Below are 17,851 nucleotides of genomic sequence, written 5' to 3'. Positions count from 1 at the left end.
ACATATTGCTCTGGCTTTAATCCAAACTTAAATTTCCCCTGTAGCCTGAATACTACTGTAATCCACATGATCTCAAAAATCACTTTAGTAATTCTAATGATCTTGATTTCAGATGAGAACTATAGGTTTTCATTCTAGTATGATTGAAAATATATATTTTAAGCACTAATCTCCTTTCTTTTGACTTTTTAATATCTACTTGTGGCAGACATGTTAAACAATCTAAAGGAATATTCACATATGTTCCTTAGGAATACAGTAGACCCTCTTATCTACATGGGAGCTATTCTAAGACTCCCAGGGAATGCCTACAACAGCCCATACTATTGAACCAATTGAGGTCAATAGGAACCCATTTCTGTTCATGTCTTCCACCCATAAATTTATAGCCTTTTCCATCGTAACTAAGCACTTCTCACATGCTATGGTCATAACTTTTGTAGTGTGAGGTGAGGTGGGGCAGCAAAACAATTACAAATTTCTTTTTTCTTCTTCACAACTTCACAGATAGAAGATTCCGTCTTACTGTAGACCTTAGCAACCTTAGCATATGATTTTTTTTTTAAATTTCCTTAAGTCGAGAACTTAGACCTTTCATTTAAAGGAAGCCCTTTAAGGCTTATCTTTGGCATATCCAAACTGTCAACCTCACTACTCTTGCACTTTGGAGCCATTATGAAATAAAAAATAATTAAAAGTGAATACACTGAAAGTAGTTACATTGTAACTGTTGTTCTGCTAAAGGATAACTAAGTTATTTAAAAGTTACAATAACTCAGAGGAATATTTGTTAGCTTATTTGAACTTACAAGAATGTTGCATCTTTACACTGAAAATCTTACAAGAAAAATGGGTTTCTATTGACACTGCCACAGTCAACCTGATCATCAAGACAGCTACTAAATGACTAGTGGGCAGGTGGTATAGAGAGCATGGAGCTGCTGGACAGAGGGATAATTCACATCCTGGGCAAGCTGGTCTTACACTGGGGCAGTGTAAGACTTCATCATGCTGCTCAGAATGATACACAATTTAAAACTTAGAGTTTTGTTGTTATATAATTGTGCATTTCTGGAATTGTCCAGTTAATATTCTCAAACCATAGTTGAAACTGTAGAAAGACAAACTGCAGATGGGGGAGGGGAGAGGCTATTGTATTTGTATTTTTTTTTTTTTTTTTTTTAAAGAAAGTCATAAGATCTCACACTCTCAATAGCTGTTCCACTAAATAGCAAGGTAGTGGACAGAGATACATTTTAGAGGTAGGAGGCTGGCTTAAATCTATCCTCTAAGAGCTATGCTTTTTGGTGCTACTAAAAAGTTATTTAACGCAAAAGTCACATAATTTTCAATGCACATCATTTAAACCTTCACCATCCATGTGCATCCTCCGCAACCCACTGGATTAGCCACATAACTCCCTTTCTGACAAGAACAAAAAATGTTCCAAGGGAGAAATATTATCTGAGTTTAGTCAGTTTTGGAAAGATGCCGTCTTCAGTCTATTTCCTGAGAGTAGAAAGTAGGCATAAATTGCATAAAAGTATTTTTACAAGATAATTTTTTTTTTTAGATGGAGTTTTGGTCTTGTTGCCCAGGCTGGAGTGCATTGGTGCAATCTCAGCTCACAACAACCTCTGCCTCCCGGGTTCAAGTGATTCTCCTGCCTCAGCCTCATTAGTAGCTGGGATTACAGGCATGTGCCACCATGCCTGGCTAATTTTGTATTTTTAGTAGAGATGGGGTTTCTCCATGTTGGTCAGGCTGGTCTTGAATGCCCAACCTCAGGTGATCCACCCACCTTGGCCTCCAAAGTACTGGGAATACAGGTGTGAGCCACTGAGTAGGGCCTGAGATAATTGTTATATATTAATTGAACTTTCGTGGTAACATTTATACTTTTGAGAATTATAAAAATTGATACAAGTTCATTGAAGGCAATTTGGTAAATCTAGAATATTATAATAGAAAGTCACTCATTATTCTACCACTCAGAGGTAACTTCTATAAAAATATGTTTATACTTATTTTCCAATCAATACTTTTTACTCTATAAGCTTATCTTTAACAGGATAAAGAAAAGTAATTTGTATTTGTATACATATCTATGTGCATGTGTGTATATCTGAAAGTATGTGTGTATATTTGTATATATGTGTATATATACAGTGTATGTGTGTGTGTGTGTGTGTGTGTGTGTATGTGTGCATGTCCTAAGGCCTTCTAGAGTAGCTTCTGTTATTACCCATATTAGAATGGAGAGACTAATTTTTCCTTTTGTCAGGAAATCTATTTTTTAAATTGCTGTCCTCAAATATATGTACGTGAAATTTCTTTCAAAAAACTCTTCCAAAATTTACCCATGTAATAATCACTGAAGAAGATAAAAAGAGCTATCTTTTTTATTTAGGAGATTAATTCAACTTGATCACATATATCATGTGTCATAATATAAACATTAATGTAGAAAATATTTTTATAAATATGTAGTTATATATTACTTTTGTGTATCATACACACACACACACACACACACATATATTTTTTGGGGGGTATGCTTTTTATACCTAAGAATTTAATCCTATTACCTTCGCACATGTTTTGAAGACAGACTTATTGGGACACAAGTTTTTTATCTGAAAAGTCTGGAAATGTGATCAAATATTCAAGGGGTTTAGCACGAAAGAGTAGAAGTCTGAGGCCAACCTGATATGTGTTTCTTTGTGGGAAGTATGATTTGCAATTACTTATCCACGAACATATTTTTTCTACTTATGGAAACATCCTCAATTAGTCCTATTTCAAATATAACTTGTTTTATTACATTTTACTTTAAAAATTGAAGGTGTGTGGCAATCCTGCACTGAGTAAGTCTATTGGTGACACTTTTCCAATAACATGTGTTCACTTCCTGTCTCTGAGTCACATTTGGGTAATTCTCATAATATATCAAAACTTTTCATCATTATTATATATTTTATAGTGATCTGTGATCAGTGATCTTTTTGTTTATTATTATACTTTAAATTCTAGGGTACATGTGCACAACGTGCAGGTTTGATACATAGGTATACATGTGCCATGTTGGTTTGCTGCACCCATCAACTCGTCATTTACATTAGGTATTTCTCCTAATGCTATCCCTCCTCCAGCCCCCTACCCGCCGACAGACCCTGGTGTGTGATGTTCCTTGCCATGTGTCCAAGTGATCTCATTGTTCAGCTCCCACCTATGAGTGAGAACATGTGGTGTTTGGTTTTCTGTCCTTGTGATAGTTTGCTGAGAATGATGGTTTCCAGCTTCATCCATGTCCCTGCAAAGGACAAGAACTCATCCTTTTTTATGGCTGCATAGTATTTCGTGGTGCATATGTGCCAGATTTTCTTAATCCAGTCTATCATTGATGGACATTTAAGTTGGTTCCAAGTTTTGTTATTGTGAATAGTGCTGCAATAAACATACGTGTGCATGTGTCTTTATAGTAGCATGATTTATAATCCTTTCGGTATATACCCAGTAATGGGATTGCTAGGTCAAATAGTATTTCTAGTTCCAGATCCTTGAGGAATCGCCACACTGTTTTACACAATGGTTGAACTAGTTTACAGTCCCAACAACAGTGTAAAAGCATTCCTATTTCCCCATATCCTCTCCAACATCTGTTGTTTCCTGACTTTTTAATGATCGCCATTCTAACTGGTGTGAAATGGTATCTCATTGTGGTTTTTTCACGTGTCTGTTGGCTGCATAACTGTCTTCTTTTGAGAAATGTCTGTTCGTATCCTTTGCCCAATTTTTGATGGGGTTGTTTGTTTTTTTCTTGTAAATTTGTTTGAGTTGTTTGTAGATTCTGGATATTAGCCCTTTGTCAGATGGGTACATTGTAAAAATTTTCTCCCATTCTGTAGGTTACCTGTTCACTCTGATGGTAGTTTCTTTTGCTGTGCAGAAGCTCATTAGTTTAATTAGATCCCATTTGTCTATTTTGGCTTTTGTTGGCATTGCTTTTGGTGTTTTAGACATGAAGTCCTTGCCCATGCCTATGTCCTGAATGGTATTGCCTAGATTTTCTTCTAGGGTTTTTATGGTTTTAGGTTTAACATTTACGTCTTTATCCATCTTGAGTTAATTTTTGTGTAAGGTGTAAGGAAGGGATCCAGTTCAGCTTTCTACATGTGGCTAGCCAGTTTTCCCAGCATCATTTATTAAATAGGGAATCCTTTCCCCATTTCTTGTTTTTATCAGGTTTGTCAAAGATCAGATGGTTGTGGATGTGTGGTGTATTTCTGAGGCCTCTGTTCTGTTCCATTGGTCTCTATCTCTGTTTTGGTGCCAGTATCATGCTGTTTTGGTTATTGTACCCTTGTAGTATAGTTTGAAGTCAGGTAGTGTGATGCGTCCTGCTTTGTTCTTTTTGCTTCACATTGTCTTGGCAATGCAGGCTCTTTTTTTGGTTCCATATGAACTGTAAAGTAGTTTTTTCAAATTCTGTGAAGAAAGTTATTGGTAGCTTGATGGTGATGGCACTTAATCTATAAATTACCTTGGGCAGTATGGCCATTCTTCCTATCCATGAGCATGGAATGATTTTCCCATTTGTTTGGTCCTCTTTTATTTCATTGAGCAGTGGTTTGTAGTTCTCCTTTAAGAGCTTCTTCACATCCCTTGTAAGTTGGATTGCTAGGTATTTTATTCTCTTTGTAGCAATTGTGAATGGGAGTTCACTCATGATTTGGCTCTCTGTCTGTTATTGGTGTATAGGAATGCTTGTGATTTTTGCACATTGATTTTGTATCCTGAGACATATCTGATGTTGCTTATCAGCTTAACGAGATTTTGGGCTGAGATGATGGGGTTTTCTAAATATACAATCATGTCATCTGCAAACAGGGACAATTTGACTTCTTCTTTTCCTAATTGAATACCATTTTTTCTATATCTTGCCTGATTGCCTTGGCCAGAAGTTCCAACACTATCTTGAATAGGAGTGGTGAGAGATGGCATGCTTGTCTTGTGCTGGTTTCAAAGGGAATGCTTCCAGTTTTTGCCCATTCAGTATGATACTGGCTATGGGTATATCATAAATAGCTCTTAATATTTTGAGATACATTCCATAAATACCTAATTTATTTAGAGTTTTTAGAATGAAGGACTGTTGAATTTTCTCGAAGGCCTTTTCAGCATCTATTGAGATAATTATGTGGTTTTGTCGTTGGTTCTGTTTGTGTGATGGATTATGTTTATTGATTTGCATATGTTGAACCAGCCTTGCATCCCAGGGATGAAGCCAACTTGATCATGGAGGATAAACTTTTCGATGTGCTGCTGGATTCGGTTTGCCAGTATTTTATTGAGGATTTTCACATCGATGTTCATCAGGGATATTGGTCTAAAATTCTCTTTTTTTGTTGTGTCTCTGCCAGGCTTTGATATCAGGAGGATGCTGGCCTCATAAAATGAGATAGGGAGGATTTCCTCTTTTTCAATTTATTGGAATAGTTTTAGAAGGAATGGTACCAGCTCCTCTTTGTATCTCTGGTAGAATTTGGCTGAGAATCCATGTGGTCCTGGACTTTTTTTGGTTGGTAGGCTATTAATTATTGCCTCAATTTCAGAGCCTGTTATTGGTCTATTTAGAGATTCAACTTCTTCCTGGTTTAGCCTTGGGAGGGTGTATGTGTCCAGGAATTTATCCGTTTCTTCTAGATTTTCTAGTTTGTTTGCATAGAGGTGTTTATAGTATTCTCTGATGGTAGTTTGTGTTTCTGTAGGATTGGTGGTGATATCCCCTATATAATTTTTTATTGTGTCTATTTGATTCTTCTCTATTTTCTTCTTTGTTAGTCTTGCTAGTGGTCTATCAATTCTGTTGGTCTTTTCAAAAAACCAGCTCCTGGATTCATTGATTTTTTGAAGGGCTTTTTGTGTCTCTATCTCCTTCAGTTTTGCTGTTATTTTAGTTATTTCTTGCCTTCTGCTAGCTTTTGAATTTGTTTGCTCTTGCTTCTCTAGTTCATTTAACTGTAATGTTATGGTGTCAATTTTAGTTCTTTCCTGCTTTCTCCTGTGTGCATTTAGTGCTATAAATTTCCCTCTACTCACTACTTTAAATGTGTCCCAGAGATTCTGATAAGTTGTGTCTTTGTTCTCATTGGTTTCAAAGAACATCTTTATTTCTGCCTTCATTTCATTATGTACCCAGTAGTCATTCAGGAGCAGGTTGTTCAGTTTCCATGTAGTTGTGCAGTTTTTATTAGAATTTAGTTTTCATTAGAATTAATTAGTACTTAATCCTGAGTTATAATTTGATTGCACTGTAGTCTGAGAGACAGTTTGTTGTGATTTCTGTTCTTTTACATTTGCTGAGGAGTGCTTTATTCCCTATTATGTGGTCAATTTTAGAATAAGTGTGATATGGTGCTGAGAAGAATGTATATTCTGTTGATTTGGTGTGGAGAGTTCTGTAGATGTCTGTTAGGTGCAGAGCTGAGTTCAAGTCCTGGATATCATTGTTAACCTTCTGTCTCCTTCATCTGTCTAATATTAACAGTGGGGTGTTAAAATCTCCCATTATTATTGTGTGGGAGTCTAAGTCTCTTTGTAGGTCTCTAAGGACTTGCTTTATGAATCTAGGTGCTCCTGTATTGGGTGCATATACATTTAGGATAGTTAGCTCTTCTTGTTGAACTGATCCCTTTACCATTATGTAATGGTCTTCTTTGTCTCTTTTGATCTTTGTTGGTTTAATGTCTGTTTTACCAGAGACTAGGATTGCAACCTCTGTTTTTTTTTTTTTTTTTTTTTTTTTTTGCTTTCCATTTGCTTGGTAGATCTCCCTCCATCCCTTTATTTTGAGCCTATGTGATCTCTGCACGTGAGATGGGTCTGCTGAACACAGCACACTGATGGGTCTTGACTCATTATCTAATTTGTAGTCTGCATCTTTTAATTGGGACATTTAGCCCATTTAAATTTAACGTTAATATTGTTATGTGTGAATTTGATCCTGTCCTTATGATGTTAGCTGATTATTTTGCCCATTAATTGATGTAGTTTCTTCATAGCATTGATGGTCTTTACAATTTGGCATGTTTTTGCAGTGGCTGGGACCAGTTGTTTCTTTCCATGTTTAGTGCTTCTTTTAGGAGCTCTTGTAAGGCAGGTCTGGTGTTGACAAAATCTCTCAGCATTTGCTTGTCTGTAATGGATTTTACTTCTCCTTCACTTATTAAGCTTAGTTTGACTGGATATGAAATTCTAGATTGAAATTTCTTTTCTTTGACCACGTTGAATATTAGCCCCCACTCTCTTCTGGTTTGTAGGGTTTCTGCCAAGAGATCCACTGTTAGTCTGATGGACTTCCCTTTGTGGATAACTCGACCTTTTTCTCTGGCTGCCCTTAACATTTTTTCCTTCATTTCAACCTTGGTGAATCTGAAAATTATGTGTCTTGGGGTTGCTCTTCTTGAGGAATATTTGTGGTGTTCTTTGTAATTCCTGAATTTGAATGTTGGCCTACCTTTTGAAGTTGGGGAAGTTCTCCTGGATAATATCCTGAAGAGTGTTTCCCAAGTTGGTTCTCTTTTCCCCATCACTTTCAGGTGCACCAATGAAGCATATATTTGTTCTTTTCACATGGTCTCATATTTCTTGGAGGCTTTGTTCATTTCTTTTTACTCTTTTTTCTCTAACCTTGTCTTCTCACTTTATTTCATTAATTTGATCTTCAATCACTGATACCCTTTCTTCCACTTGATTGAATCGGCTTTTGAAGTTTGTGCATGTGTCATGAAATTCTCGTGCCATGGTCTTCAGCTCCATCAGGTAATTTAAGCTCTTCTCTACACTGTTTATTCTAGTTAGCCATTCATCTAATCTTTTTTCAAGGTTTTTAGCTTCCTTGAGATGGGTTCGAACATGCTCCTTTAGCTCGGAGATGTTTGTTATTACCAACCTTCTGAAGCCTACTTCTGTCAACTCGTCAAATCATTCTCCATCCATCCTTGTTCCATTGCTGGTGAGGGGCTGCAATCCTTTGGAGGAGAAGAGGCACTCTGGTTTTTAAAATTTGCAGCTTTTCTGCTCTGGTTTCTCTCCATCTTTGTGGTTTTATCTACCTTTGGTCTTTGATGTTGGTGACCTACAGATGGGGTTTTGTTGTAGATGTCCTTTTTGTTGATGTTGATGCTATTCCTTTCTGTGTGTTTTCCTTCTAACTGTCAGGTTCCTCAGCTGCCAGTCTGCTGGAATTTGTTGGAGGTCCACTCCAGATGCTATTTGCCTGGGTATCACCAGTGGAGGCTGCAGAACAGCAAATATTGCAGCCTGATCCTTCCTCTGGAAGCTTTGTCCCAGAGGGACACCCACTTCTATGAGGTGTTTTTTGGTCCCTACTGGGAGGTTTCTCCCAGTTTGGCTACATGGGTGTCAGTGACCCACTTGATAGGGTAGTCTGTCCATTCTCAGAGCTCAAACACTGTGCTGGAAGAACCACTGCTCTCTTCAGATCTGTCAGACAGGGACGTTTAAGTCTGCAGAAGTTGTCTGCTGCCTTTTGTTCAGCTATACCCTGCCTACAGAGGTGGAGTCTATAGAGGCAGTAGGCCTTGCAGAGCTGCGATGGGCTCCTCCCAGTTTGAGCTTCCTGGCTGCTTTGTTTTACCTACTCAAGCCTCAGCAATGGCGGATGCCCCTTCCCCAGCCAGGCTGCTGCCTCGCAGTTGCATTTCACACTGCGCTAGCAGTGAGCAAGTCTCTGTGAGCATGGGACCCACTGAGCCAGGCACAGAAGAGAATTTCCTTGTCTGCCAGTTGCTAAGACCTTGGGAAAAGCACAGTGTTTGGGCAGAAATGTCCTGTTCTTTTTCCAGGTACAGTCTGTCATGGCTTCCCTTGGCTAGGAAAGGGAAATCCCCCAACTCCTTGTGCTTCCCGGGTGAGATGATGCCCTGCCCTGTTTCGGCTCACCCTCCATGGGCTGCACCCACTGTCCAACCAGTCCCACTGAGATGAACCAGGTACCTCAGTTGGAAATGCAGAAATCACCCATCTTCTGTGTTGACCACACTGGGACTTGCAGACCAGAGCTGTTCCTATTTGGCCATCTTGGAATGCACCCAATCAGTGATCTTTTTATAGTACTTTTGTAATTGTTTTGGGGAACCATGAACCACACCCAATCAAGACAGTGAACTTAGTAGATAAATGTTGTGTGTGTTCTGACTGCTCCACTAAGTGGGCATGGCCCCATCTTCCTTTCTCTTTTTGGCCCTCTCTATTCCAGTGACACTATAATATTGAAATTAGGCAAATTTATAACCCTAAAGTGCCTCTGTGTTCAAGTGAAAGGAAGAGTCACATGTCTCCCAATTTCTATCAAAAGCTAGAAATGAGTGAGCTTAGTGAGGAAGTCGCTTCAAAAGCTGAGATAGGCAAAAGCTAGGTCTCTTGTGCTGGTTACCCAAGCTGTGAATACAAAGGAATGGCTCTTGAAGGAAATTAAAAGTGCTACTGTAATGAACAGAAAAATGATAAGAAAGCAAAACAGCCCTATTGCTTATATGGAGAGAGTTTTAGTGGTCTGGGTAGATCAAACCAGTCACAGTATTTCCTTCAGCCAAACCCTCATCCAGAGCAAGTCCCTAACTCTTCATTTCTGTGAGGGCTGAGAGAGGTGAGGAAGTTGCTGAAGAAAAGTTGAAAGCCAGCAGAGGCTGGCTCTTGAGGTTTAAGAAAATAAGCCATCTCCATAGCATAAAAGTGCAAGGTAAAGCAGCAAGTGTTGATGTAGAAGCTACAACAGGTTTTCCAGAAAGTCTAGCTAAGATCACTGATGATGATGGCTACACCAAACAACATAATTTTATTGTAGATGAAACAGCCTTTCATTGGAAGAAGAGATAGGGAGAAAACTTTAAGAGATAGAGGGAAATAGTCAATGACTGACTTCAAAAGATAAGGTGATTCTCTTGTTAGAGACTAATGCAGCTAGTGGCTTTAAGTTGAAGCCAATGCTCATTTCCCTTTCTCAAAATACTATGCCCTTCAGAATTATGCTAAATCTACTCTACCTGTGCTCTATAAATGGAACCACAAAGCCTGGGTGACAGCATGTCTGTTTAGAGTATGGTTTATTGAGCATTTTAAGCTCAATTTTTAGACTTACTACTCAGGGGGATAAAATGTTCCCTTTCAAAATATTACTGCCTAATTGACTGTATACCTGGTCACCCAAGAAGTCTGATGGATATGTGCAAGGAGATTAAGTTTTCATACCTGCTAACACAGCATCCATTCTGCAGCCCATAGATCAAGGGGTCTTTTAAATTTTTACATCTTATTATTTAAGAAATACCTTCTATAAGGCTATACCTGCCATAGACAGTGATTCCCCTGTTAGATCGAACAAAGTACATTGAAACCTTCTGGAAAGGATTCACCATTCTAGATGCCATTAAGAACATTCATGATTCATGGGAGGAATATCAACATTGGCAAGTGATTGAAAGAAGTTGATTCCAGTTCTCATGGATGACTCGAGGGATTCAATACTTCAATGGAGGAACTAACTGCAGAAGTAGCAAGGGAACTAGAATTAGAAGTGGAACCTCAATATATGACTGAATTGCTCCAATCTTGTTATAAAACTTGAATTAATAAGGAGTTATTTCTTAGGGGTTGAGCGAGAAAAATGTTTTCTTGGGATGGAGTCTACTCCTGGTGAAGATGCAGTGGGCATTGCTGAAATGACAACAAAGGATTTAGAATATTACATAAACTTAGTTGATAAAGCAGCAGCAAAGTTGAACAGGATTGACTCCAGTTTTGAAAGAGGGCCTTCTATAGGTTAAATGTCATAATACCAAGCAACATTTCATGCCGGGAGAAATGTTTTGTGAAAGGAAGAGTTTATGGATGTTGCAAACTTCATTGTTGCTTATTTTAAGAAATTGACACAGCCACTCCAGCCTTCAATAACTACTACCCTGATCAGTTAGCAGCCATCAATATCAAGGCAAGACCCTCCACAAGCAAAAAGATTATGACTCACTGAAAGCTCAGATGATTATTAGCACTTTAGCAGTAAATTAATTTTTAATTAAGGTATACACATTGGTTTCTTTGACACAATGATTCCACCCTTCATAGGTTATGGTATAATGTAAACATAACTTTTACATGCATAAGCAAACCAGAAAACTCACGTGACTTGCTTTATCGTGATATTTGCTTTATTCGGATGATTTGGAATCAAACCTGCACTATGTCCCAGGTATTCCTGTATTTGGTTAGTCAGATTTCCTCCTCAGAAGCAATTACAACTTTTTGTTTGGTTATTTTTTTTCTGACCATTCTATTTTCATCTTATGATGTCCATCTAGTAGTCCTTTCCTTTATATTCTGGAGACGTCTCAAGTTTGTGTTCAATAGCACTGATCTGACTTTCTGAAATGTAAATTCCTTTCTTTATTGCCTCCAGTATAGATTTTAATTTTGCTACTCTTTAATTTCCTTGCAATCCCTGTTTATCATATCCAGTTTTATTTTTATTCATTCCATTGTCTTTTTAATTTAGTTTTATCTCTGCCTTTATTTAGTTTTGGTTTCTGATGTTATAGGGCCAGCGCCTTTTGACATTTGAAGAGAACAAAACATTTTCTAAAATCTTATTTTGCTTCCTATAGTAAATCATGTTCACTGAACTAAGCAGTATGAATGATATTTCCTTCATAATATCTGTAGTATATTCTCAAAGGCCCTGTTTTTTTTTTCTCACTCATTCTTGAATGTAGAAAAATATTTCCAGATATTTTGCCAGCACATGTGTAGTGAATTGTGTTTGGCTTCACTTTTTGCCAACTTACATGCTGGTTGAATCTCCTTCCTGGCTTTACAGTTAAATGGCAACACTTAATCTAATTCCTAGGCCTTAACAGACATTCATATAGTGTTAGTTGGAAGGCTTATGTTGAGAATTTCTTCTACCCACTTCCTTTCTAGCTGTCTGATACTCTGTTAAGATGACTTACATGAAAAAACAAACACAAAGCTGTAAGATTTAGGAAATGCTTCTTATCTAGTGAGAGGTACAATTTATTAATTTTTTTAAACAGAACTTTTAGACATTATATCATTTGCTTGCTGGAAACATCAAGTTTCACAAATAATTTAAAAATTACACTGTTTGGTACTTTGAGTTATGTGTTCTGAGTTATATGTTCTTGTTAAAAAATGTTACAGACAGTAATTGTGCCACTGCACTCCAGCCTGGGTGACAGAGTGAGACTCCATCTCAAAAAAAAAAAAAAAAAAAAATTACAAATAGTAAAATATAAACTGCACTCCAACCTAGGTGACAGAGTGAGAATCTGTCCCCAAAAAACATAAAATTAAAAAATTAAAATTAAAATATTAAAAAAGAAATTTTAAAAATAAGACAACATAAGTCTTATGGATAGATTAGTGTTATGGATAGAAATAGTAACAGCTGCTATGTGTGTGATTTGAAGGTCATTAGAAATCAACCTTGTTTCAGAAGTTTCTTTTATCTTTTTTAGTAATTCTACCATTTGCAGATCATTCCATCTTTTTAAAAAAAGTTTTGTTTTTAGGAGATCTTCTTTGATTCTCTAGCCTCACAAGTTTTTTCTTTAGCAGAGCTTTCAAAAGTGTCATAATTTTCTCACTTCTACTACTAGATTTATTATTATTTTTTTTGAGACGGAGTTTTGCTCTTGTTACCCAGGCTGCAGTGCAATGGCGCAATCTCGGCTCACTGCAACCTCTACCTCCCAGGCTCAAGCGATTCTCCTGCCTCAGCCGCCTGAGTAGCTGGGATTACAGGCATACACCACCACACCCGGCTAATTTTTTGTATTTTTAGTAGAGACGGTGTTTCTCCATGTTGGTCAGGCTGGTCTCGAACTCCTGACCTCTGGTGATCCGCCCGCCTTGGCCTCCCAAAGTGCTGGCATTACAGGCGTGAGCCACCGCACCCGGACTTTACTACTAGATTTTAAGTTAAATGTAGTAAAATGAAGCTGCTAGAATCTGGAACATGGTGAGCATTCAATAACTGTCTACTGATTCTGCATCTTCTAGGGGGATGCCATGTCATGTATATATATATATGTACTGTGCTAGTCCTTTGTCCTGTCCCTTGCCCTAGAAGATGTTTAATGAGTGTTGTTTAGCTTGGGAAGGTGTGAAACCTCAGGTAGTTCCCAGAAATGCAATATGAAGTTGAATGTTAGGAACTAGAAATCAGGATCAATAATTTTAGTCTAAATATTCTAAACTCAGCTATTTTTATAGACAAGATAAGTTGTCTAAAGACTCTATAGACTCAGGCTAACAGGTCTTACTAGACTGAGTGTAAATTTGAAGACATAAATAGAGTATATGGCTAAAAAATGACAACTACATGCAATAAAGAAGGAAAGACACTATACTCGATGCTACAAATACATTATCTCATTTAATAAGACTGAGAGACAGAGAAAGTACAATTCCAAGTTTATCTAAAAAATTTATCAAGAAATTTTAAGGATTTCTTGTAAAAAATATGTGTATATATACATATTTTCAACATATATATATGTGGAAAACAAACAACTATTGTTTAAAATGCAGGTAAATATTTTGAGACTCTTTTGTTTATTTTTCAAATCCTAATTTTAACTCTTGTCACACTGATCAAGAGAAAAATTAATTAATCTATTGGCTTATGTTATATTGCAAATGGTAATCAGTGAGCCAGAAAGGGCCAAACAGAAGTAGAATTCCATATGAATTGCAAAGAGAAGAGCAGGCTTATTTCTCACCCTGTAAGTGCATGTTTCTGAGAAGCCAAAGAGAGAGAATGAAAGAGAGAGGAAAGGAATGGAGATGAAGGATGAGGTTAAAGTTTCATTTTGCAGCCTACCTGTTAACACCTCAGTGATACATCGTTAGAATGACTCAGTGGAAGTTTGGAGTTCCAGATTGTATGTATTTCCCTTTAAATTCAAATGGCTTTCCAAGAGCCCCTGGACTTTGAATTATAATCTCCAGGTACCTGGCAATAATTCCCAGCTACCATAACCTGTTTCACAATTTTTTTTTTCTTGGCAGTGGATTATGGGGAAAATGTCATTAAAAGGGGGAAACATTACTATGGAGGTAAGCTTAGATATGTCAAGAGATGAAATAGTGAAAAAGTTAAGCAATGTAACGATTAGAATCTCTACTCTTGAAGAATATAGTTCTTCTTCTTCTTCTTTTTTTTTTTTCCGGATACAAGTTCTCACCCTGTGGCCCAGGCGGGAATGCAGTGGCTCAATAACTGCTCACTGCCGCATTGACGTCCTGGGCTCAAGCAATTCTCCCACCAGCAGCAGGCACACCACCACTCCTGGCTAGTTTTTAAAAATTTTGGTTGAGACAGTGTCTCCCTATGTTGTTCAGGCTGGTTTCAAATTCCTGGGCTCAAGCAATCCTCCTGCCTCAGCCTTCCAAAGTACTAGGCTTACAGGTGTGGGACACCATACCTGGCCAAAAATATATTTTCAAAATGAGGCAGATGTTATACTTTTTGTTTCCATATTCTTATTCAACTATCACTTTTTATTTATGAAACTATAGTTGAAAAAATGTTAAACAGTTCTTCTTATATGGTAGTAACTCATAAATACTTGATATATTTAAATTGTGAAGACATGTCTTACACATCTTTGTATTTTAAATGTTATTCTTCCTTCCTGCTTGCCTGCTTCCTTGTCTGCCTTCCTTGATATCTTCCTTCTGACTTTATTTAAAAATATTTATCCATATTGGACTTTATGCAAAACGTAAAAAGAGGACTTTATGAAATTCCATGTAGAAATATAAAGCTGAGTAAAATAAATGCCTATATTAGAAGCACTTAGGGTAGGAGGATAAGGGACATAAAATAAAAGGTAGAAGATTAAACAAGACTACTCTTCAGGAATCCAAGGAAATCCACCAATTAGATTCATTGAGGAAAGCTTTACAGTGGAAATACCTGAACTATTTTTGGGATATATTCATTCATTTATGGTTTTCATTCACTCATTAAAAAATATTTTTGAAGACCTGCTTTATTTAAGCATGTTGATGGCCACTGAAATTTCAGAGGTGAAAATACAACTATAATCTGTGCTCTCAAAGATCTCACCATCTAGTGAGGAAAATATACAATTAACAAAATTATACAACAATTATATAATTGTGACAAATGCTTGAAGGAGACCTAGAGGATGCTAAGAGAGCGTATAGTAGGAGACCTAATCTAGAGATCTCAGGGTATGCTTGGTAGAGGAGGTGACATTAAAAACAGCCTTGAAGAGTGAAAAAAAATTAGCCAAATGAGGACTGGAGTTATGGAGGCCAAGAAGGAAGAATTTCTGGCATAGAGGGAATAGCATGTATGAATATCACAAGGCTGCTAGGATTTTGATCTTTTTGAGGAAAGGAAGGAAGGCCTTTGTAGGCGAAATAGAGAACAAAAGAGGGAGGGATATGAAATGAAGCTGGAAAGATGGGGAGGGGCATATTTATGCTGGCCCGGAGGAATTTCAGTCTCTTCAGTGAAGGCCCTGAAGGATTTAAGCAGAAGTGGCCACTGCTGTATGGCAAATGGAAAAGAGTGAAAGTCAGGTTGTGTGTTACAAGGCAATCTCAGGAGTCCAGATTAAAGATAATAAAACCTTGAATTGTGTATGGTTTTGGCAGTGGAGATAAGGAGAGTGAGTGATTCAAGATCTGTTTTGGAGGGAAAACAGACACTGCTTTGGTTCATTGGAGGTGGGGGCCTCAAGGGGACATTAAGGTTTCTCGTATGAACAATGGCAGTTCTTGATGTCCTTTGTAAACATGAGTAGTGTCATGTGTGGTTTAAGATCATGAATTAAAAATCAGAGACATTTTCACTTTATGAAAACTATGAAACAACTAAGTGGAGATTTCGGATGGGTCATTCAATGGGTAAGTGTGCAAGTAAGCTGCTCGTAAGGGAGGTCAGTCCTGAGGAAGAAAATGTGAGAATCAGGGGAAGATGGATGGAGTTTGAAGCCATTTGAGTCCTAAGAATACATATGATTTGGAATAGTAAGATTATATTTTTTTCTTAGACATAATTTTTACCACATGGTTTCAAAATGCATGTGCCATTCTTCTGCATTATTTTAGTACACTCAAGGAAAAATATTTTCTTCTCTTGAGTAACATTTCTTTAACACAATAATGTAAGCCAAAAGGAGAATAAAATGTATTTAATTAAACTTCCTTTACAGCATAAATTACTTGTGCTCATCTATTCCTGAAGATGTTTTTTGGTTGTTGTAAAACTTCTTATAATGGGTGTTCTTGCCATCTACAAATAAACTTCAATGGTCACTTATTGGAAAACATTTGATTTGTTAAATAATTTCTTATGTCAGGCAATTTTGCAAGTAACATGTTTCCACCTCAAGGAATAGGTTTATGGGTAGAAATCTTCTTTAAATGAGCCAGAGTTATAATTATCATCTAACTTGTTACTTTAAAAAGTTCTATTTTAAGTTCTGCTAATAATTAGTTTTATCATGTCATTATAAAATCTTTCTCATCATAAGGCCTACCTGAAAATGAAATATGCTAATACCTGATAATTTAAAAGATTGTATTCATTAGTATCTATATAATCTCTAGTAGTGGCATTGTAATTTACATTTTTTTTAAAGAAACACTTTAAATGCCCCACAATATTATAAGATCTACAACATCCATATTGGTTACATAATGACATAAATGGTGGTAAGAAACACAAATAAACAAAGAAACTGTTTTTGAACAGCCTTGAAGAAATTACTAAACAGGATAGGCAAACAGTGGGAAAATCCTCCATTTTATTACAAAAATGAAACCGCGAACTAAAGTCAGGCTAGAATTACTCATGAAAGATGTAAAGAGCCAGCTCATTTTGTGGCTCCAATGGTGTGGTGAAATTAAAACCTCTGCTGAATTAAATTATCTGCCTAAAAACAATTCATAATGATTTAAAATACTCGTAAGATTACTATATATATATATATATATATATATATATATATATTTAATCTGACGTGTCTTAAAATGTCATCATCTTCATCACTTTACAGATTTACTAAACTAGGTTCTCTGTACTGGTTAATGCATGAGTTCATGTTTTTGCATAAGTATCCAGATAGACAGGACTAAATAGTTCTTATGTGCTCATGAGAATTTGTTACGTATTATTTCCCCCTTTGTTAAATTTATTTTAAGAATAATGACTTTTTTGGAGTTATCGTATTATGTCCTAACATGTGTCATTATCTTGTATCATTACTCAATCTTGTGCTGTATTTCCCTTGTCTTGAAGGAATTGCCTATGACCCCTTGATGCTGAAACACCAGTGCGTTTGTGGCAATTCCACCACCCACCCTGAACATGCTGGACGAATACAGAGTATCTGGTCACGACTGCAAGAAACTGGGCTGCTAAATAAATGTGAGGTAATCCAGAATTGGACACACTCTTTTACTTACTTAAATAAATCATGTAAAGAGGCCAGTATTCATTTGGGGAGTAATAGAAAAATATTAACTATATAGTGCAAACACCATGATTGATGAACCATCATAGATTCAAGTAGCACAGAGCTTACCACCTGACTCTGGGCGGGGCACAATGTAAGTACTCAGTCAGTGTTGATGAGCTGAGCAGCTGCCTGATGTGTGTGTTCCAATGTTGCAGAATTATTACATACACATGGTAGCACTGTTTGCAAATAGACATTATTTATTGAGTTGATCTTCTGAGAAACTCTTTGCTAAGTAATTATTATTTTTG

General features: G+C 36.9%; 1 protein-coding gene across 1 annotated transcript in view; it reads left to right on the top strand.

Annotated features, from left to right (window-relative positions):
- HDAC9 (histone deacetylase 9) overlaps positions 1 to 17,851 on the top strand; it is a 914,219-nt gene that overhangs the window by 645,879 nt on the left and 250,489 nt on the right. The window contains exon 16 of the mRNA XM_077998033.1: positions 17,381 to 17,514. Within this exon, the coding sequence (XP_077854159.1) occupies positions 17,381 to 17,514 (134 nt within the window). The remainder of the gene's footprint in view (positions 1 to 17,380; positions 17,515 to 17,851) is intronic.

This window comes from Macaca mulatta, chromosome 3, assembly GCF_049350105.2.
Source record: "Macaca mulatta isolate MMU2019108-1 chromosome 3, T2T-MMU8v2.0, whole genome shotgun sequence".
NCBI classification, from domain to species: domain Eukaryota; kingdom Metazoa; phylum Chordata; class Mammalia; order Primates; family Cercopithecidae; genus Macaca; species Macaca mulatta.
This window is presented reverse-complemented; position numbering and strand designations above follow the sequence as displayed.